Raw genomic sequence first — 22,876 nt, forward strand, 5'->3', positions numbered from 1 at the left:
GGTGATTGTGAAATGCTCAGGGAGATTAAAGAGGCTACAAAGGCAGAAAACACAATAATAATAATAATAATAATAATAATAGGGGATTTCAACTAACCTCATATTGACTGCACATCTGGAAGGGATGCATAGATAAAATTTCTTGACACCATTGATGACTGCTTCTTGGAGCAGCTTTTCTTGGAACCCATAAAGGGAGACAATGCTTGATTTAGTCCTAAGTGGAGCACAGGATCTGGTCCAGGAAGTGAATATAGCTGAGCCACTCAGTAATAGAAACCATAATGTAATTAAATTTAACATCCTTGTGGAGGGAAAAATGCCACAAAACCATCATAGTAGCATTTAACTTCAAAAGAAGGAATGATACAAAAAATGAGGAAGCTAGTTAAATGGAAATTAAAAGGAACCAGTCATAAGGATGAAATGCCTGCAGACTGCATGGAGAGTATTTAAAAACACCATCGTAGAGGCTCAAACTAAATGTATACCCCAAATAAAAACAAAAGGACCAAAAAAAATGCTATCATGGCTAAACAGCAGAGTAAACGTTGATTAGAGACAGAGGCATCCTTTTAAAATTAGAAGTCAAAGCATACTGAGGAAAATATAGAGGAGCATAAACTCTGGCAAGTCAAGTGTAAAAATATAATAAGGCTGGCCAAGAAAGAATTTAAAAATCAACTACTGAAGGACATGAAAACTAACAGCAATTTTTTTTTAAGAACACCAGAAGCAGGAAGCCTGCCAAACAGTCAGTGAGTCCACTGGACAATCGAGCTGCAAAAGGAGCACTCAAGGCAGACAAGGCTTTTGCAGAGAAGCTAAATTAATTCTTTGCATCAGTCTTCATGCAGAGGTGGGAGGGAGATCCCCACACCCAACCATTCTTTTAAGGTGACAAATCTGAGGAACTGTCCCCAGTGACATTGAGGTGTCAGTCGAGGAGATTTGGAACAAATTGAGAAATTAAACAGTAATAAGTCACTAGGACCACATGGCATTCAGCAGAGAGTTCTGAAGAAACTCGGATGTGAAATTGCAGAACTACTAATCTGGTATGTAACCTATTGCTTAAATCAGCCTCTGTACAGGTGACAAGAGCATAGCTAATGTAATGGCTATTTTTTAAACAAGGCTTCAGAGGTGATCCTGGCAATTACAGGCTAATAAGCCAAACTTCAGTACCAGGCAAATTGGTTGAAGCTGTAGTAAAGAACAAAATTTATAGTAAAGAAAAAAATTTATCAGACACACAGATGAACACGCTATGTTGGGAAAGTCAACTGGCTTTTGTAAAGGGAAATCACACCTCACCAATCTACTAGAATTCTTTGAGGAAATCAACAAGCATGTGAAACAGGGTGATCTAGTTCATACAGTGTACTTGGACTTTCAGAAACCTTCGACAAGGTCCGTCACCAAAGGCTCTTAGGCAAACTGAGCAGTCAATGGATAAGAGGGAAGGTCCTTTCATGGATCAGGAATTGGTTAAAGATAGGAAACAAGGGTAGGAATAAATGGTCAGTTTTCACAATGGAGAGAGTTAAATAGTGGGGTCCCCCAAGCATCGGTACTGGGATCTGTGGTGTTCAATGTATTTATAAATTACCTGGAAAAGGGGTTTCAGAGTAGCAGCTGTGTTAGTCTGTATCTGCAAAAAGAAAAGGAGTACTTGTGGCACCTTAGAGCCTAAGAAATTTATTTGAGCATAAGTTTTCGTGAGCTACGGCTCACTTTATCCGATGAAGTGAGCTGTAGCTCACAAAAGCTTATGCTCAGATAAATTTGTTAGGCTCTAAGGTGCCACAAGTACTCCTTTTCTTTTTGCTGGAAAAGGGGGTGAGCAGTGAGGTGCAAAATTTGCAAACACAAAATTACTCAAAATAGTTCAGTCCAAAGCTGATGGCAAAGAGTTTCAAAGGGATCTCATAAAACTGGGTGATGGGGCAACAAAATGGTAGATGAAAGTCTATGTGGATAAAGGCAAAGTAATTTAAGCACATTGGGGAAAAAAGAATCCCAACTATCCATACAAAATGATGGAGTCTAAATTAGCTGTTACTGCTCAAGAAACAGATTGTGGCATTGTCATGGATAGTTCTCTGAAAACATCCACTCAATGTGCAGCAGCAGTTCAAAAAGCTAACAGTGTAAGTAGCTATTAGGAAAGGAATAGATGATAAAACAGAAAATATCCTAATGCTGCTATATAAATCCATGGTACGCCTACACCTTGAATACTGCGTTCTGTTCTGATTCCCCCAAAAAGAGATATTAGCATTGGAAAAGATGCAGAGAAGGGCAACAAAAATCATTAGAAGGATGGAACATAGCAGGAGAGATTAAAAAGAAATCTGTTCAGCTTAGAAAAGAGACATTTAAGGGTGGATGTGATAGAGGTCTATAAAATCAAGAATGGTCTGGAGAAAGTGAATGGGGGAGGGGTTGCCCCTTCTGAGAACTAGGTGGCACCTGATTAAATCAATAAGCAACAGATTTTAAACAAGCATAAGGAAGTACTTCACACAACACACACTCCAACCTGTGGAACTCATTGCCGTGGAATGGCGTGAGGGCCAAAATATAATGGTTTAAAAAAAGAATTAGATAAGTTCACAGAGGATAGATTCATCTGAGGCTATTAGCTAAGATGGTCAGGGATGCAACCCAGTGCTCCGCGGAGGTGTCCCTAAATCTTCCACAGCCAGAAGTTGGGACTAGATGATAGGAGATGGATCACTTGAACTGCCTGTTCTATTCATTCCCTCAGAAGCATCTAGTATTGGCCACTGTGGGTAACCAGATACTGAGCTAGATGGGCCCTTGGTCTGACCCAATATGGCTATGTTCCCCCTTATTCCCCAAAAGTCCACTGGGTTTTAGTAAAGGGTGAGAGGAGTTTGTGTTTCTCCTGCAATATTCTGATGAAAGGTGCTAATCACTTTACAAACATTAATTAAGATTCAAAGCCTGTGAGCTAGGATAGGCCTTTTTTCCATTTTACAGCTGGGGAAATGGAGGCACGGAGTGGCTTTGACTTGCCCAAGCCATGCATCAAGTCAGCTGGGAGCGGAACACCAGCATCCTAACTCCCACTTCCCTGCTCTAGCTTGTAGACAGTTTAAGCTAAGACACCTGTCTTATTACCTAGGCACCTTAGTATCTTAGTCTGGCCTGGCCTTCAGAATAGTTTCTGATTGATATGTCATCTAACCACCGTTCTTTCATCAAGACAAGCAGAGTTCACAAAGCTTTCCTCAGAGCCGCCAACTAAAAGAGCAGATCAGACTCAACCGAAATACTGAGCTGAGCCCCTCTTTGGTGCTCTGCCTAGGAGCTGATGGTTCTGGTTGAAAGGGAGCACCAGCTTGGGGGTAGCCTCCCAGACCACTTAAATGGAAGCTCTGAAGTCTACACACCATGAATCTAAACACAAAGCTTTGCATTGGCTCAGGCTGCACTCTGCCAGGTTCCAGCTGCCTGGAGGAAATTGGCATGTCAAAGGTTCGATATGGAGAATGAGAAGATCTGGCACTCCAGGGGTGGATGGGCGCGATGGCTGGAGTGCAGGAGCTCTTGCCATGATTTGCGTTCCCTTATGCTACTCAGCGCCTCATCCCACTCTGCATCTTTGGAGTATTGTACAAACCGTGGCAGCTCGGTGTTATGAAGTTTCCATCTGCATCCCCCCGATCTGTTACCCTCCCTTCATGTGGCTCAGCTTGTGGTTGGAGGACTAAGCCGTGGATCTGTCGGGGCCTTTTGTTTCTCTCCTGTTTCATCCTGCCCCTTCGCTTTTTTGATACCACTATTGAAATTCCTCACTGTGGTCTCTAAGCTATCAGAGGCCTCTCAGATTTTAATGAGCAAATACCGAGCAGTGCCAGGGAACTATAAAAGTCAGCTCGCAGGCTTGTGTTAGATCCACAAAGGGGCTGATGCCTTCTCCAGAGAACAAAGTGTCAGTGTGTTTAGTGTGTTGCGTGTTGGCCAGTCAAGAAAAGAATGTGTGTATAAGACAGGGGGCCCTGCTGGAGTCACTCTAGGAACTTGTTTCTTCCAGGAGAGTGGGAGCATGATCGATGTTAGAAGAAAACACTTGCTGGGAGCATGGTCCAGTGTCTAAATCGGGGTGCTAGGATTCTATTTCTGCCTCTGTGACATCAGGCAAGTCACTTCCCCTCACTGTGCCTCAGTTTCCCTTTCTGTAAAATGGGGATAAACTCTTCTAACTGCTAGATGTGATGTGAAGGCTCTGCTGCTATTTTTATAGCAATTAGATCCTCCTATGGAAGGTGATACACATGTGCCTGATTTTCAGAGGTACTGAGCAAACTTTGACCCTTTAACTGTAGTTGTGGTTGCTTAGCACTCATGAAAATAGGCCCCATTATTCCACTTGTGCAGCAAGAATAAAATGGACCACCTCTCATCGAAGCATCTCGAAGCACTGTGTGCCGTTGCTGTCATTAATTGAACCTCCCCTCATCGCTTGGGAGACAGGTAAGGAATTACTGCTGATGGGCCACCACAGGCAGGATGGAACAGTGATGACATACACAGCAAGGAAAGAACGTTCCTGTGTCCAACTGAATCAGCAAGTGTCATTTAGCAAGACGGGGCAATTAACTGCATTAGAAGAGGGCCCAGATCAGTTATGTATTTATATGCTGGTGATAGATAGAGGCCCCCAACAGTGATCAGCGTCCCACAGTAGAAACACAGAGACTCCCTGCCCCAGCGATTTTGCAGTCCAAATAGACTAGACAGAGGGGAAAAGGCACAGGGGAGAGGGAGCGACTTGCTCAGGATCAGCCAGCAGCAAGTCAGTGGCCGAGATGCGAACATAACCCCATCTCTTGACTCCTAGTGCAGTGCCCTACCCACTAGACCACACTGCCTCTTCATAATAGAAAGCACTAAAGGAGTCACTATTTTGTGCCTGGTTTTAATGAAAGCTTCTGGGTGAGAATGTGGGCTTTCATCCCCGGAGCAGCGCCCACAGCACTCGCCATTACTAGCATGTCAGTTGGAGGAGCGGGGGGGGGGGGGGAATCACCATTCAGCATAACCCACTGCTCACTTGGGTCGGCTGAAAGACTGATACTGCTCTCCTCCCCAAGCACGCTCCAGCTTGCAGCGTAACAGTGCACAGCTCATTGGCCTGCACGATGGTCCAAGCCACATCCATTCCACCGGACTGACCTGTCTGACTGCCCTTGTTTGTGGGCTTGAGCTGACAACCTGCTGCCTCCTTGCTTTGAGTTTTGTCATGTGAAACTTAGCTACCAAATGTTCTGGGATTACCCTCCACCCTGTCAATCGTTCCTCTGAAAACCAACATGGTGGGGAATGACCAGGCTTTACTAATTTGCTCTCAAAGGCCCTGAACCAGCAAAGCATTTAAACACATTTCCCTTTAAAATCACAGTAGTTCAGTGGATTTCAAGGGGCCTATTTGTGCCTAAAGTTAAAAGTACAGTGCAGAAGAGGACTACCTCTTTAGGCCCTATGGCCCCAAACCAGCAGATTCCCGTCCCCACGTTGCCTCTTAGCTAAGCTGTCCAGTTTGAGCTCTTTACATCTTTTCTCATTTGTCAATCCCTTAATCATTTCTCTTGCTCTTCTTTGACCATCTAATTTCCCCACATTTTTATGTGGTAGCATGTTGCCTAGCAGTGAACCTTGTACTCCAGGTTCAGTCACAACAGAGCTACAGACAGAGGGACCATCGCAACCATTCTGCTTGGCATAATGCCTGTTCATAGACAGCCCAAAACTACAGTCATCCTTTTGGCAGCCACGTGACACTACAAACTCTTTCCAGACCCGTCTGGAGGGTCTGGTTGGAGACATGCTTGCTCTCTTCATAGCATAGTCTCCACCTCTTTACTAAGGCTGGAATGACTTTGACCCAGGTCTGGGAAACACACAAGGTCCTTGGCGTTCTCCCCAGGGGCCTTCTTGGAAATCTCTTGGGTTGGGGAGGGCACAGAGTTGTCGGAAGCAGAGGAGCTCGGGATATATCCCAGCAGGCTGGTGTGTGGGGACAGTGGCAGGACCTGGTGCTTGGCACTCTGCTGCATCCCTGCCCCTGCTCCCCCCCGTCCAGTGATGCTCGTGCTGACGCTATTGGTGGTGTGTGACACCAGCCCACCATAATAGCAGCTCCCCCCTGCGCTGGTGACTCGTGTTTTCTGCTTGAAGTTCAGCGCCAGGCTCCTCCGGAAACGGGCTTTCTTAATCTCCGCCTGCACCTGAGAAGAGAGAGCCAGCCTATCAGGGCAGAGCAGTAGAACAAGACAACTGCACAGGCATTGCCCGCCACCAGGCCTCCCGGCACACACCTCACAATACCCCAAGCCTGAGTGTAGAGATGGCAATAAGATTCCAGGGCCCCCGACGGGGTTTGTTGTGGGGAAGGGGGCATTTCCCTGCAGCCCCACCCATCTCCTCAATGTCTGCTCTATCCATCCCTTGACCTTCCCTTCCAAACTACATTGATGGAGGGGGTTACTCAGGGGATCTCTTCCCCCATACTGGTGACCAGGAGGAGGCTGGTCGGTGGACTCAGCCGGGCCAGAGTCCAGCCTGCACTCCACACGGGCTCAGCTTTAGGGATCACTGGGTAAGCGAACATCAGGCAACATAGCGCCAGAGAAAACGCTGCAAGGTGATGAGCAATTCCGAGGAGGAGCCGACTGCCTTCATCACCCCTTAGCTTCGGATCAAAGCAGGCACTCCGATCCAAAGAGAGCTCAGTGTGGGTCTAATCTCACTCCCCTTGATGGCCATGGGCACAGGATTGGGGCCAGGGTGAACTCGGGAGTGTTCTCCAGCCAGGCAGCAAGTCTGGTGTTTCCGTTCACACGGAGAGTGAAGCTGGATGGCCCCTGGTTAATGGCCCGGGGACTAGAGCTCTTCTCCCACAGACCAGGCACCGTATAGGCAATGGCAGCAAACACAGTGCTTAGGCTGCCTGGCTAACTTGACTCACCTCTGTTCCTGATTGATCTCGTATAAGGCTAGAGGGGGGAACTCAGCCTCCACAGCCCTACAGTCCTTAGCCTGAGATTATCAGCAAGGGGACCAATGAGGGCCAGGTTAGGGTGACATACACACTAGCCCCAGTAGGGCCTGGGCTTAGGCTGATGCTCCGCACCACAGTGCAAGTCGAGGGCCGTTTCCCTCCTGCTTCATGAGGACTGTGCCAAGTTACTTGAGAGTCAAAGGTTATTTCACAATCTGTTCCAAGGACAGGGGTTCCACAAGGTCAGAGGGAAAAGGAGCTGCCTCCCCCCTGAACGGCCCCAGAGGGAGAAATCCCATGGGTCCCCTTGGGCTTAGGATAGTAGCTCTGATCTGCACTTCTCACAGCCCAGGCTGAGCTCCCACATAGGATGACAGGATCAGAAAGGCACCCATGTACCTACCGGAGCCAGGGACAAGCTGCAGGGCTGAGCGCATCTCACTTACCTCCCCATTGCAAAAGCAATAGATAAAAGCCACAAAGAAACCCTGCCGAGAGACCAAGAAAGAGACAGTTTTCACCTGGGGGTGCTGGAAACAAACTCCCAGCAGGTGCCCAGTGCTGCTCACGGCTCCAGGCACCTTGGCCCCATTTCTATTTGTTTTATGCATGTCTGTGGCCATTCCACTGGGACAGCTGCCCCACTTGGCCCCCACATGGCTTCCTCCCCATTCCGTGCACTGGTCCCAGCTTGTTTAACAGACCAGCTCTTCCACTAGCACCATCTATGCAGGGCAGCTACAGCCAGACTGTGGTGCGTGTCCCAGGAGGGGGCTCTGTCATGGGGTGACTGTCCCTTTAAGGGCTAATGTTGCCACCTCCACCTCTGACTCAGTCAGGCCTCTGCCCAGGGTGGGAAAATGAATTCAGCCACCTGATGGGCAGGTCATGTGCTTAACTCAGTCCAGGGCTGGAGATAAAAGGGAATCCTCCAGAGATGCAAAGAAAGAGAAGGGAGGTGCCTGCTTCTCCCAGTCGAGAGCAAATGGCTGGACTTCCAAGGCGCTAGCTTGGAGATGATGAATGAGGGCTGCAACCAGCCTGAATTATCAGCACAGTCCCTAGGAGGAGGGCTGTGGGACCCCTCAATCAAGGGGAGAACAAGAGATGGATTTGAGGGATGAAGGAACAGCTTTGTTAATACACTCTGAGAGACTTAATAAAAGAGACCCATAAAGGGGGAATTGGGTGGAGCTCTGACAAGTGCTAGAAGGGGGAGCGGAGGGGAGTGCACCTTCAGGGCTGTGTTGCTCCACGGGGTGGCGCCCTGCAATGCTCCTATCACAGGCTCCAGGAGACGCACTGAACCACTTGGCAGCCACAGCAGGGGACTGAGGGGGACTTTCAAAAGGGCCCTTAACCCATGAGCACATGGGAAGCGAAGGCGCATTTCAGGGCCCCTCAGAACATGCCTACCGCTACCTCTGCCAAGCGCCTCACAGATCATCTTTCTGCCTTTGGAGCCAGCACTGGACCATGCAGTGAGAGGAGAGCTGGGCGAGAGCAGGAGGGCTGCAGACGTACCTGCGAGGAGTTGAACAGCATCTCGTAGTGCATCTGTATTTGCCATAAGACGCCGGAGACTTCAGTGTAGGGCATTGCCATGAACACCACGTAATGGACCCCAAAGAGTGGCATCAGCACCAGGGTAGATTTCAGCAACTTCCTGAAAGGTAAAACCATTCCACAGATTTGTCTGAAGCTGCTCTCTCTAACCCTCTGGTCCTCAGCTTTTCAGCCACCGCCTAAGATTTATCCTACAATACCCTGGATAAAATAATAACCACCTTACATTTCTTATAGCATTTTTCCTCCCCAAATGCTCTTTGCAAGTACTTCACCTGCCACTACAAGGCAGCCATCTCTCAGGCGGAACATGGCAGCTGATTGACAACACACAGCAGCAACAGACAACCGTTTAGGTTAAGAAAGGAAGTATCCAGGTAAAACTGCACGGAGGCGGGGTTCGAAAAGAAAAGATTAGGATGCTGAGGCTGCCCCTAATCTCACAAAGCAGACTCTGGGATATTTAATGCCCATGAGTGTTCAGCATCTGATTTATGGCACAGTGCCCCCTAGCAGCTACTGCACTGGGTCAGAGAACACTCGCATCACTGAGTTTTCCTTGCAATCTCCCATTGCTTACTTATCTTGGGAGTGGTGCTGAGTTTCCAGTCCAAGGCAGGATGTGCATCTAACCCAAATCCTAAGTGGCGCTATATGGAGCAAAATAAAAAGCTTTTGGGGTGTGATATTTGCTACAGCAAAAAGTGACAAAGCACTTTGTTCTTCAGGGGAAAGCAGATCGGCTGTGGGGGGCTGGGAAAGATTCACACCTCGCTTTGCCCTGAATAAAAATGTATCGCTCAGGTGCCTGAATGGGCATTTCCCACCCCACTCTAGAGGCCTCATCTACTGGCCAGTGCTGGAGGCTGGATGCTACATGGCAGTGGATAGGACGGTGTGTGGGAGACAGAGGTTCTGTTCTTGCCTCTACCGTTTGCCAGCAGGTGACCTTGGCCAAGTCAATTCCCTTCTGTAGAATGGGGAATAGAGATCCTGACCTCCTTTTTAAAGCACTTGGAGATCTATGCATGGGACGTGCTATGTTAAGAGCCAGCTATTAGTACTGTTTCCTCTGCTGCACCATAGTCTGGGCCGAGATGCTATTTCCACTAAAGCAAAAGGTTCATCAAGTCAATTGGCAGCTGCACGTTGCTGCTCACCTGTACTGCTGCCGAGGGTCTAGCTTCCCCGTGTTTGTCTCCCAGAGCTTCGACGCCAGAACCCGCACAATGTTGAGGAAGAGGACGAAATTCACCTGCCGACACACACCCACAATCACCTTACAAGCCACACACGCAGAATGTGGCCAGCTAAGGGCTTGTCCGTGAGGGGAAAGTGACCGGCATAACTATTGCAGCTGAGTGTCCAGATAGGGAGCTATTCCAGAACAGCTATAGTGCTTTGAATTCATACCCAGAATAAGTTCCCTATGAAGACACACCCTAAGTGATCTCCTCTAGCTAAGGACTGGATATAAATGTCCTCAGGGAGGATCTTATATTTGGACACTGTCAAGATTAAATTAAGGGCCTGATTCTCCGTTGCCCTGCACTTATACCAGTGCAATGGGAATGCTACCCAATTTCAATGGTGGTATTTTGCATTCCCTTTGCACCAATGTAAGTGACTGTACACACACAGAGGGGCAACAAAGAATCAGGCAACAATGTTTTTGAAAATAAACCCTGTGTCTGGGTGGCTAATAACCCTCCTCATTGAAAATGATCCTCGTTTGATAGTCTTGTTCGTCAGGTAGCTGGGATGGTGAGCCCTCAAGTGGCCACCAGTGCCTCCAGTTAGTGCTGATTCTGGTAGTTCCTAGGAGCCCCAGTCCTGGCCCAGGCCCCCACTGGGCTAGGTGCTAAGACCCTTTTCTTTTTTTAATTACGTTCTTTCAAATGACCCTCTTTTCTTAAGCTTACGAAAATACGTCTGTGAAAGCTTCTGATTATGAAGCCAACATGTGTGGCTCAGAGCACTAAACAGCGCCTCTTTCAAATATAAATGAAACAGCGATAAGAATTTTCTCAGGTTAAGTAAACCTGTAGCATGCACAACTTCTAACCACAAGAGAGTGGGACACCTGCCTGTTAAACAGAGAGCATGGGCTCAGTCCTGCTAGGGGTGATGGGCTTCAGCAAGTGTGTGATTAAGGGCCAGGTTTAGAAAAGTCTTAGGCACTGAAGGATGCAGATAAGTGCTATGGGGGGGTGGGCGGGGTGTACAAAAGTCCCCAAGCAAGTTAGGTGCCTATCTGCATCTTTAGACTGTAAGGCTCAGATCCTCAATGATGCTTAGATGCCCAGCTCCCACTGATTTCAGTGGCAGTTAAGCTCCTATGAATCTTTGTAAATCTGGCCCTACATGCTATGTTGAATCAGGCCCCAGGGATCAGCATCTCTCAGGACTGAGCCCTGTAAGAGATGACAAAGCAGACATTGCCAAGATACTATGGTAAATGATGCATGGATCGGAGAAAGGAGATTAGCCCATTTCTATATCCACTGAATCCAGCTGGGTTTTTTAGGTGACTGGGATCGGGACAAGTCTGCCAGAGAATTCTTACCACGATGGCTGCTAAGATAGGGACTTGATAAATCCACTTCATATTCCCAGCGCTGAGGTCCCAGCATCTGAGGAGACCAGTAAGAAATGCTTTGGAGAAACCTGAATTAAGGGGTGAGGAATATAGCCTGTTGATGGCTCCCCCTTTCCATCTTGGACTGAGCCTGGGTGGGTGGAAGGCTGATCCTACAGCTGGGGTGATTCTGCCACACACATTTGCATCCCAAAACATAACCAATGAGAGTCATGTATGTTACTTTAAAAAAAGTCAACAAAATCCAGATCCTGGGTCAGATCTCTCCCATGGCAGAACTCTGTTCTGCATGCTGCAGGAAAGAGGAGGGGGCTTTTTCATAATAATAAGACTGCTTTGTATCAGTGACCTGTCTTCATTATTTACCCCACACACCACCACCCATTTGTCAGTCGCAAACTCTTATCAGCAATTACGTTATATTTTCTAGCAGATCATTAATAAAAGTAGTCAATGGCGTTGGGCCCAGAACCAATCCTTGTGGAACCCCACCAGAAACACACACCCTCATTGATGATTTTCCATTAACAATCATGGTGTGAATCTAATACATTGAATATGGGCCATATTGACTTTGTATAGTGCTAATTTTTTTTATCAGAATGTTACGCTGTACATTGTCAAATACCTTACAGAAGAATATTACACCAACAGATACCTTTATCAATCAAACTTCTAATCTCAGCAAACAATATCATGTTTATTTAACAAGGCCTAATCCACAAAATCATGCTGATTGGCTTTAATTCTTTAGTAACTGATTCACTTATCACCTGTTCCAGTATTCTGCCCACGGTCAATGTCAGACAAACTGCCCTATATTTGCCTTCTGTAAATTTTGGCACAATTTCTTCTAGTCATCTGGAGTTTTCTCAGTTTTTTATAAGTAGTTTAAAAGTTAATGTCAGAGTTCCTTAGAACATCTTGACCAACTCTTTTTTTTAAAAAAAAAACTCTTAGGTACAACCTAGATCTGGTTACTTTAAAATGTTTAATTTTAGTAGATGCCTTTTAACATCCTCCTTACTGTATTTCATCATCCTTATATGATATGAAAACATCATGTAGCTTCATTCTAAATACAAACCAAAAATATTTATGGAACATCTGCCTTTTCTATATAATTGCTAAAAATTTTATCCTAATTTTGTTCGGATTCCTTCTGTTCCTGACATGTTTAAAAAATTCCTTTTTATTCTCCATAACCCTGCTGGCCATAGATTTTTGTTGATACCTTTAGCTTCCCTTCTCAATTGCCTGCATTTTTAACCTTCTGGTATGTATATGTTCTAATCTCCCTCTCCTCCATAAAAGCCTCAGTCTAGCAATTCAGTGATTTGGTCATATGCAGATTGCAACCACCCAATTCAATAGGATCAGGGAAAGAGATTTGCACTACAGGCCAATTCTCACCCTCCCAAATGGTCCTTTGGAAAAGAAGTTGAACCTACGTACTGTGTATCCGCCAGGGAGGCCCTGACACTGGCCCAAACAGACACAAATACAGCAGGGAGACCTGGAGGGAAACAGAACAGGCAGTATGGTTGAAGCATCAGGTTTGCAAAATGAACCAATGCCAGGAATTTAGGTGTCCCACTGCCCTCTCCTAGCTGGAATCAGAACTGCTGACCTGCATGACATATGCCCTGTACTGCTTAGAATAGATTCTCCTTTAGGGCTCGTCTACATAGGCCTTTAGGGCTTTAGGGCTCGTCTACATAGAGACTTAGTGTGTGTCAAACCAAGGTGCAACTCTACAGAGTACTCTCTTGCAGTGCACTAAGTAGCCATGTGGACCCTGCTACCATGCGCTACAAATTTCACAGTGCACTTTGATGCTCTGGAGCTCCCAGTCAGCATGGCAGGTGGATGTGCTTTTGGTGGGAGCGGTGTCTGTGCTTACCCCAGCCAATGATGGTGAGGACCCACAGGTAGTTCTTGTTGGAGAGGAAGGCCATGAAGATCAAGCTGTGCAGGTAGAGCCCCTCCACCAGAATCCAGTAGTGGTTGGTGGCCAGGAAATAAAGGAAAAGTGTCACAACCACCTTGCAGCCCACCTGTGGTCATGGAGAAATGGGAACCACATTAGGGCCTCAATTCCTCTACACACCCCCCTTCCTGAGAGATAAGGGCCATGATCTTAGACAGGGAGGCCCCCTCGCTACTCTCCTTTAGGTCCCGCCTGGCAGCGGTTACTCTGGCTTTGACCTGCCTCCTGCCCATAAGGGAGGAAGTTGTCGGGGTAGGAATGGGGGAAGTTCCCACCCACTAAGAGGTTGGAATGGAGGGGGCAGGGCCGGCACAAAACCAGTGTGATGCCCAGTGTTGTGAAATAGCATGCAATCCAGCAACTAAAGGGTCATCTGCACTTGGTCACGTAGCTCATGGCTTTATTGGGACAACAGGTATGTGCTGTGTTCCTCTTAGCTGGAAAGGCTAGGGCCAAATTGTGTAGCTGTTGCCCCTTCCCTCCCCCTCCCCCCAACCCCTTAAGGGTTAACAGAAACCTTTTAAGCCATATCACAGCACTGGCTTCCCTGAGCTGTGCTGAGCACTACTGTGAAAGACAGCGGGCAGCTGTGCTGATCTGCACTCTCTTTGGACGAGCTCTTTGCTCATTAATTCACCCTTTTGTTAAAGCAGGAGCTGCAATCCTCCACACGCATCTCTTGCAAGATAATAGACACAGCTGCATCTCTCCGCTTCACGGCCTCCCAGGGAGAGATTGTCCCCCCGCAACCCCAGACTCTGTACAGACATTGCTTCAGTGGCGTACAGGGGCAGCCAAGGCACTGCAATGGGCGGGTGAGAAATTCCCTCAGATTCAGGCAAAGTGTAGGGCAGTAACAGGTGGTCCTACATTGTCCTCCCAAGAGCCCATAATGACAGCCCAGGTAAAGCTGCCATAAATTAGAGCGACCCCAGAGGCTGCTCTAATTTATAGTGGGGGCTCTACAGGCAGAATCTGGACAGCTCAAAAGTAGCTTAAAGCCCCCTCTCCCTACTCTCTTCCTGGTCTGCACCTTCCTCCATGAGGTGCAGCCCAGAATTGCCCCCACCCCATCTCTTCTCACTTCACCAGGATTCCTAACTCCTCTTTCCCTTCCCTTTATTCCCTGTGGGCTTGGGGAAAATTAAGAGGGAAGATGAGTTTTCCAGCTACTTGCCAGCTGGGTCCGGTGTCCCAGAAAGGGGCCCAACTCGCCCTTTAAATCATCCACTCGCATCTTCTCCAGCTCCTCGGGCAGCCAGCCGGAGTAAAGCACCATGTCCTTCACGAAGATGCTGGCAGCCCGGCAGATGAAGGAGGCAAAGAGGTGAATGTGGATGTAGTTCCGTGTACAGTGCAGGTGCCTGCCCCCAGGAGAGGAAGCACGTCAGTGACAAACACCCGCCCAGTCAGCAATGTATCAGTGACAAACACCTGCCTGTCGTCACAAACAGCTGAGGAACTGAACCAGGAGCCGTGAGACTCAGTGCATTTGGGGGCATGGAGAGGGGATGGAACCAAGGTTTTGGGGCTGGCCCATTATAAATATAGGCTCCATTTATAAAAGCTGGATCTGGCTTGAGCTTTGCATGTCAAGCCCCCAAAAAGTAGGGCTGTTTGGCTCTGGCCATCTGGCCCAGCTCTGTGAGAAATGCAGAATAAAATGGATCCGGATATTTCTGGACTTTGGGAAATGGTTTGTGGTTTGGCCTGAGACTTGAGCCACTGTTTGGGTTGGGCTTTCTTTGATCTAATCTGGTTACCCATCCCGGCTGGCTGGTGACTCTGTGCAGGGCTCTCCTGGAACACAGGGTGAGTGCAGGGGCTAGAGGATGAAAGGGGAGTGGCCGATTGCTCCTTCTTACTTGAAGTAGCAGAGGATGCACATGGCAACGATGAGGGAGGCCAGGGAGATGGAGTAACCGATGGTGTACATCATGTGCAGGCGGTCAAACACCTCCTGAAAAGGAAGGACACAGGATGGTCCCTGATGGCCCATGCTCACAGCTACATCACAGTAAGCAAAGTAGGACATGCAGAGCCCTAACGTACCCTACCAGCTCGGACAACGGAGATGACCACCAGGTGAGACCAACTTGGCACATCTCCTACTGGCTCAGCCATGGAAAGGTGACTTCTAGCCAAGGCCAGCTCAGAATGGGAGGAGGCTCCCAGCTCAGCTCCTGTGTGACTCCACCAAGGGGGAGGTTCTCATCTGCCTCCCTGGGCAGGGCTGCTGCCTACTGCTCATGGGCTTTCAGACCTGGAGCTTTGGCTGCACTCAGAAGCAGGATGCACATCAGGCCAAGCAGCTGGCCAGGCCTGGGATTCTGCTGAATCAGCTCTGGCATCTGGGCAGGAGGGGGCAGACACAACAAGCCCGCTTCCCACCCTCCACCTCTCCCCAAACTGCTGGGGGCAGAGGAGAAAGTCTTCACCTTCCCCCACCTCTGGTTTTGAGTAGTTGGAGGGGTAGAATCAGCAAGCTGATCCCTTTGGCTGTCGCTGGAGGAAGATGAGCAAATAGAAGCTCCCACCAGCACACGGGAGAAGATGGTGCAGGCATTTAAGTGATGAGCATTGGATTCAGTAAAGAGTCTGGAGCTGCCTCTATCCCCCTACGGTAGAAGGTTGCATTACTGCCAGCAGTCATTCTGAGCTCAGGGGCTTCCCCAGTCTCCAGCGACGCCTCTCCTCAGTTACCCCACCCCACGTCCCTTCCCTCTGGCTGTAGTTCACCTTCTCTCGGCTCCGGCGCTCAGGGGTGAGAAACTCAGTGCATTCAGTGTAGTTCGCCCACGTCTTGTTGAGGTTGAGCGCTAGCTCCCAATTCCCATAGGCATCACAGTGTCTGTAGGCGTGGCCTGAAAACAGGGACAGGGTCAGGGCAGTTGGATCTTCAAGAAACCCAACGGGCCAAGCCATTGCAGAGCAAATCATAGGACTGGAAGGGACCACAATAGATCATCTAGTCCAGTTCCCTGCACTCAAGACAGGACTAAATATTATCTAGACCATCCCTGACAGGGGTTTGTCTAACCTGCTCTTAAAAAACTCCAATGATGGAGATTCCACAACCTCCCTAGGCAATTTATTCCAGGGTTTAACCACCCTGACAGGAAGTTTTTCCTACTGTCCAGCCTAAACCTCCCTTGCTGCAATTTAAACCCATTGCTTCTTGTCCTAGCCTCAGAGTTGAATGAGAACAATTTTTTCACCCTCCTCCTTGTAACAGCCTTTTAATCCCATGTTCCTGCAACAACCCATGGCTCCAGACCTCAGGTGGGATCAAACCGTCAATCACAGGCACACACCCCAATCACCGTTAGCTGTTAGAGACGGCAGCAGGCTGTGACAGTGGCCGGGGGCTGAGTGATAGGGAGAGACATGCTCATGTGTACTAATCCAGGATAATATGCTTAGGTGTTGCTCATCCCTATTAACTAACTAGGACTGGTCTGAGCCTGTCCTCAGCTGGAATGCATCCGATGAAGTGAGCTCTAGCTCATGAAAGCTTATGCTCAAATAAATTTGTTAGTCTCTAAGGTGCCACAAGTCCTCCTTTTCTTTTTGCGAATACAGACTAACACGGCTGCTACTCTGAAACCTGTCCTCAGCTGAGCTAAGTTGTGCTCATCATAGCAGTATCAAAGCACCTTGTCTGGGATGTTCACAGGGGTGAAATTGAAGTGATTTGAGCTACTCTCTCTGAGACGTCTTTGAAAACCATCTGTTGAACTTGCAAAGCCAGTGAGGCGAAGCTGGGGCAGACAGGGATGTTTTCCAAGTGTACCTTTATGGTTGAAGTCGTAGATGTACTCTGGGCACGGGACCGACACCTGTTGGCTTGGGGAGCCCTCGGGCCAGCAAATAATTCCGTCCCATTCCGGTAAGCAGCTGGCATCTAGCCAATAAGCAAAGATCCGGCTCATTACTGGTATCATTATTATTTCACGTTTATGCTGCATGCTCTGGCCACAGCCAGCTTGGGCCCCATGACGCAAGGTGCTGGACAAACATAATAATTGGCAATCCCTGCTCCAAAAAGCTTACGGTGTAACTAGACAACTGGAACAGCTAGACGAGGCGAACAAGCAGGCTGAGGTGGGGAGGAAGAGACAAAATAACAAATAAATAGAACGGGATGGCCTCAGTTCTTAGCTGCTCAGCAGGAGTAATGCCAGCTCACCTCCTGCCTGCCCACTAGCAAGCTGTCCTTTACTGTGTGTAAAACCAACAAGGAGTCCTTGCGGCACCCTAGAAACTAGCACATTTATTTGGGCATAAGCTTTCGTGAGCTAGAACCCGCTTCATCAAATGCCTGGAGTGGAAAATACAGGAGCAGGTATAAATACATGAAAGGATGTGGGTTGCTTTACCAAGTGTGAGGTCAGTCTAACAAGAGAAATCAATTAACAGCAGGATACCAAGGGAGGAAAAATAACTTCTGAAGTGGTAAGAGAGTGGCCCGTTACAGACAGCTGACAAGAAGGTGTGAGTAACAGTAGGGAGAAATTAGTATTGGGGAAATTAAGTTTAGGTTTTGTAATGATCCAACCACTCCCAGTCTCTATTCAGGCCTAATCTAATGGTATCCAGTTTGCTAATTAATTCCAGTTCTGCAGCTTCATTTTGGAGTCTGGTTTTGAAGTTTTGTTGTTGAAGAATTGCCACTTTTAGGTCTGTTATTGAATTGGATTGGGTCATTACAAAACCTAAATTTAATTTCCCCAATAGTAATTTCTCCCTACTGTTACTCACATCTTCCTGTCAGCTGTCTGTAATGGGCCACTCTCTTACCACTTCAAAAGTTATTTTTCCTCCCTTGGTATCCTGCTGTTAATTGATTTTTCTCGTTAGACTGACCTCACACTTGGTAAAGCAACCCCCATCCTTTCATGTATTTATACCTGCTCCTGTATTTTCACTCCATGCATCTGATGAAGCGGGTTTTAGCCCACAAAAGCTTATGACCAAATAAATTTGTTAGTCTCTAAGGTGCCACAAGGACTCCTCATTGTTTTTGCTGATAACTAACACGGACTACCACTCTGAAACTAACACAGACTAACACGGCTACTACTCTGAAACCTTTACTGTATGTGTTATTTAAATTTGCATTAGTGTGTCCGTGAGAAAGGTCAAGGGGCCCCACCTTGCTATTCAGAACTGACTGAGCACATGCAACTTGCCATGCTGGACTAGTCCTCTGGAGCACCTGGCCCAGCGTCTTGCCTCCAGCAGAGGTTAGTGTTTGAAGTATACACACCACATGTCAGCCCATTGCACCACAAGCTAATTCACCTGGCTAACTCTAGCCTTCACGTGCTACTGCCCTGGGAACTGGGTGCTATAGACCAGCTGCCTAGAAATGACCCAGACCAGGACACTTCCAGATGCTGTAGGTTTCTTATACAGAAACACCAGTTCCTAGGCAATTACTACAGGCAGGGGGGCATCACAGCACATCTGCTTACAAGTGTCTCAATCCGATGAGGGAAAGGCTTCCAGCAGGACTCCCCCTTGCAGGGGTTTGTTTGACGTACATAAATGTGGCATCGGAACTGGTGATTTCAGGATGAGGCCAGAAGCTGCAGATGGCCAGCCTAGCGTTATTGTTATTTATTTGTAGCATCGTAGCAGCTAAGAGCCCCGCAGAGCTGTACAGAAACAGAACGAAAAGATGGTCCCTGCCTTCAAAGAACCTGCAGCCTAAAGAATCTGGCCTAGTGTTCACTGAAGGTGATGGACAGATTCCCGCTCACTTCCGAGGGCCTGGAGTAAAGCCCCCAGGTGAAATCCTGCCTTCAACAGGAGTTTTGCCACTGACTTCAACAGAGGCAGGATTTGCTCTGCATGGTTTAACCAGCTCTCTCGGCACTGATGGAGCACAAAGGACACAAACTGGGACGGTACCTTTGATTTTCTCCAGCTGGGCGTTGACATTTGTTTGACATTTCTCCTTCGCTTCACCCAGCAGATAAATCTGTTCTTCCTTGGTGAGAACGTCGTCCGTGTCAACCTGCCAAGCCAAAAACAAAGAGATGGGGCTGCAGTCCTTGTGCTGCCTCGGGGCAGTTTGCAGAGGGAACAGTCAAGGCTTTCCAAGGCCTAGTCTACACTACAGAGCTAGGTCAACACAAGGCAGCTTATGTCGACCTAATCTGGAAGTGTCTATACTTAAATTTCACTCCTGCCGATGTAATTGCCCTGCTACGCCGACTTAATAACTCCACCTCCATGAGCGATATAGAGTCAAGGGCAACACTACATTGCTTACACTGACTGTTACTGGCTTTCATCCCACAATGTCCCACACTGACAGCGGACCATGTCCTGCCAACCAAGTCCCCTCCGTCTGAGCTCCCTGGGACGGAGAGGACTTGGTTGGCAAGTGAGTGAGCGAGCGAGTGTAAGTTATGTGGCTTGATAAGAGAAACATGAGTGTTATTAATATTGTTGTTAATTATTTGTATTACTGCACTAGCTAGGAGTCCCAGCAATGGCCCATCACCCCATTGCACTAGACACTTCACAAACCCAGAACAAAATGCCCCAAATGGCTTCCAATCTAAGTACAGAGCCAGACACAAACATACAGTAACCAAAGCCAAGTGCCATGTACATAGCACTGCCAGGAGCCAAGACTCAGTGGCTAATTGCATCTCTCTAGTTAGCCAGTCTTCTGTGTGTATGATAAACCCATTGTTTCATGTTCTCTGTGTGTGTGTATATAAATCTCTCCTCTGTTTTCCACTGTAATAGCCCTCTTGCATTTCCTGGCAGTGGTCCCCGAGGGGCATACATTGTATCAATACCCCCCGCCCCAAAAAACCCTATCCAGGTCCTGTGGCTATCGCCAGGCCTTACTGCACATGATGCTTGTGGTTGTGACTCTGTGTTAGCCTGCAATGGAAACGCTGTGCAGTTTTAATCTTTTGTAACTCATAGAGTCAGTCATAGGGTTTAAGGTCGGAAGGGACCTCAGATGGATTGGATGAATGGACTATAAAGTGGATAGAAAGCTGGCTAGATCATTGGGTTCAAATGGTAGTGATCAATGGCTCAATGTTTAGTTGGCAGCCGGTATCAAGCCAAGTGTCCAGGGGTTGGTCCTGGGGCCAATTTTGTTCAACATCTTCATTAATGATCTGGAGGATGGCGGGGATTGCACCCCCAGCAAGTTCGCAGATGACACTAAATTGGGGGGAGAGGTAGATATGCTGGAGGGTAGGGATAGGGTCCAGAGTGACCTAGACAAATTGGAGGATTGGACCAAAAGAAATCTGATGAGGTTCAACAAAGACAAGTGCAGAGTCCTGCACTTAGGACTGAAGAATCCCATGCACTGCTACAGGCTGGGAACTGACTGACTGAGTGGCCGTTCTGCAGAAAAGGACCTAGGGATTACAGTGGATGAGAAGCTGGATATGAGTCAGCAGTGTGCCCTTGTTGCCAAGAAGGCTAACGGCATACTGAGCTGCATTAGTAGGAGCATTGCCAGCAGATCAAGGGAAGTGATTATTCCCCTCTATTCGGCACTGGTGAGGCCACATCTGGAATTTTGCGTTCAGTTTTGGGCCCTCCACTACAGAACGGATGTGGACAAATTGGAGAGAGTCCAGCGGAGGGCAACAAAAATGATCAGGGGGCTGGGGCACAAGACTTATGAGGAGAGGCTGAGGGAACTGGGATTATTTGGTCTGCAGAAGAGAAGAGTGAGGGGGGATTTGATAGCAGCCTTCAACTACCTGAAGAGGGGTTCCAAAGAGGCTGGATCTAGACTGATCTCAGTGGTGGCAGATGACAGAACAAGGAGTAATGGTCTCAAGTTGCAGTGTGGGAGGTCTAGGTTGGATATTAGGAAAAACTATTTCACTAGGAGGGTGGTGAAGCACTGGAATAGGTTACCTAGGGAGGTAGTGGAATCTCCATCCTTAGAGGTTTCTGAGGCCTGGCTTGACAAAGCCGGCTGGGATGATTTAGTTGGGGTTGGTCTTGCTTTGAGCAGGGGGTTGGACGAGATGACCTCCTGAGGTCTCTTCCAACTCTAATCTTCTATGATTCTATGACCGTTAGATCATCAAGTCTGACTATCTATAATATCAGCCACACACATCCTGCAGTCCCGCACCAAACCCAATGAAGGAAATGAGCTGAGCGGCAGCGAACCAGCGGAGCAGCGGGGACAGCAGAGCAGCTCACAGCAGGAGTTTGCCTGGGACTGGTAAGTATCCGAGTGTGTGTGTTTGCTTGCTGAGGAAGTATCCGAGCGTGTGTTTGCTGGGAGGGAGCCTGAGTGAGTGTCTGATTGGCTGCTAGCCTGCAGGGGGCGGGCATTAGGGTGTCTGTGTGTTTGCGTCAGGGAAGCCTGGCTGTTTGAAAATAGCCAGAGCCTCGCGAACCAGCGGAGCAGCGGGGACAGCAGAGCAGCTCACAGCAGGAGTTTGCCTGGGAGTTCGCCTGGAGTGAGCCCAGTGAGGCTTACATCTTGCCAACGTCTCTGAGGAAGCTCATAGTAGGTAGGTGATATGGAAGGGGGGGGTTCAGCTGTTGTGACCTGCACTGGATGTGCCATGTTTGTCTTTCTTCCACAGGACAGAAGCGACTTTGTCTGTACAAAGTGCAAGCTGGTCTCCATATTGGAAGAGAAGATTGAAGGTCTGGAGCAACAAGTAACGACCCTGCGTTGTATACGAGAGACTGAGGATTTTCTGGACCAAACTCAGGATAGCCTTCTAGGGGCACAAAGCTCTAAAGATGTAGAGCAGGTTGCACAGAGGAGCCAAGAGGCCAGTGAAGAAGCTTGGCAACATGTGACCTCCAGAAGAGGTAAGCGGAATGTCCGGGTTCCAGTAACACAGACACAGGTAACTAACCGCTTTCATGTTCTCTCCACAGGTACCAATGCGGAGAGTGGACCAGATGATATGTCTGGGGGGAGAAAGCAGAAGGAGACTCCGCTGGTTGGGAGGCATGAGATGCGATGTCCTGAGGTTGGGGGTTCCACGACCACCACTCCCAAGAGGAGAAGGCGGGTGGTGGTGGTCGGGGACTCTCTCCTCCGGGGGACTGAGTCATCTATCTGCCGCCCTGACCGGGAAAACCGAGAAGTCTGCTGCTTGCCAGGGGCTAAGATTCGTGATGTGACGGAGAGACTGCCGAGACTCATCAAGCCCTCGGATCGCTACCCCTTCCTGCTTCTCCACGTGGGCACCAATGATACTGCCAAGAATGACCTTGAGCGGATCACTGCGGACTACGTGGCTCTGGGAAGAAGGATAAAGGAGTTGGAGGCGCAAGTGGTGTTCTCGTCCATCCTCCCCGTGGAAGGAAAAGGCCTGGGTAGGGACCGTCGAATCGTGGAGGTCAACGAATGGCTACGCAGGTGGTGTCGGAGAGAAGGCTTTGGATTCTTTGACCATGGGATGGTGTTCCATGAAGGAGGAGTGCTGGGCAGAGACGGGCTCCATCTTACGAAGAGAGGGAAGAACATCTTTGCCAGCAGGCTGGCTAACCTAGTGAGGAGGGCTTTAAACTAGGTTCACCGGGGGAAGGAGACCAAAGCCCTGAGGTAAGTGGGAAAGCGGGATACCGGGAGGAAGCACAGGCAGGAATGTCTGTGAGGGGAGGGCTCCTGCCTCATACTGGGAATGAGGGGCGATCAACAGGTTATCTCAAGTGCTTA

The 22,876-nt window shown here is 48.5% G+C and overlaps 1 protein-coding gene across 1 annotated transcript in view; it reads right to left on the minus strand.

Moving 5' to 3' along the window:
• Positions 1–4,335: 4,335 nt before the first annotated feature.
• LOC119849188 (parathyroid hormone/parathyroid hormone-related peptide receptor-like) overlaps positions 4,336–22,876 on the minus strand; it is a 32,360-nt gene continuing 13,819 nt past the window's right edge. Inside the window, exons 3-14 of the mRNA XM_043503240.1 lie at positions 19,105–19,210; positions 16,982–17,092; positions 15,928–16,052; positions 15,054–15,148; positions 14,366–14,552; positions 13,102–13,255; positions 12,654–12,714; positions 11,166–11,232; positions 9,760–9,854; positions 8,558–8,699; positions 7,480–7,521; positions 4,336–6,260 (exon numbers count right to left, since the gene is read on the minus strand). Coding sequence (XP_043359175.1) covers positions 5,871–6,260; positions 7,480–7,521; positions 8,558–8,699; positions 9,760–9,854; positions 11,166–11,232; positions 12,654–12,714; positions 13,102–13,255; positions 14,366–14,552; positions 15,054–15,148; positions 15,928–16,052; positions 16,982–17,092; positions 19,105–19,210 — 1,575 coding nt within the window. The 3' untranslated portion in view covers positions 4,336–5,870. The remainder of the gene's footprint in view (positions 6,261–7,479; positions 7,522–8,557; positions 8,700–9,759; positions 9,855–11,165; positions 11,233–12,653; positions 12,715–13,101; positions 13,256–14,365; positions 14,553–15,053; positions 15,149–15,927; positions 16,053–16,981; positions 17,093–19,104; positions 19,211–22,876) is intronic.

The sequence above is a fragment of the Dermochelys coriacea genome, chromosome 27 (assembly GCF_009764565.3).
Source record: "Dermochelys coriacea isolate rDerCor1 chromosome 27, rDerCor1.pri.v4, whole genome shotgun sequence".
Taxonomy (NCBI): domain Eukaryota; kingdom Metazoa; phylum Chordata; order Testudines; family Dermochelyidae; genus Dermochelys; species Dermochelys coriacea.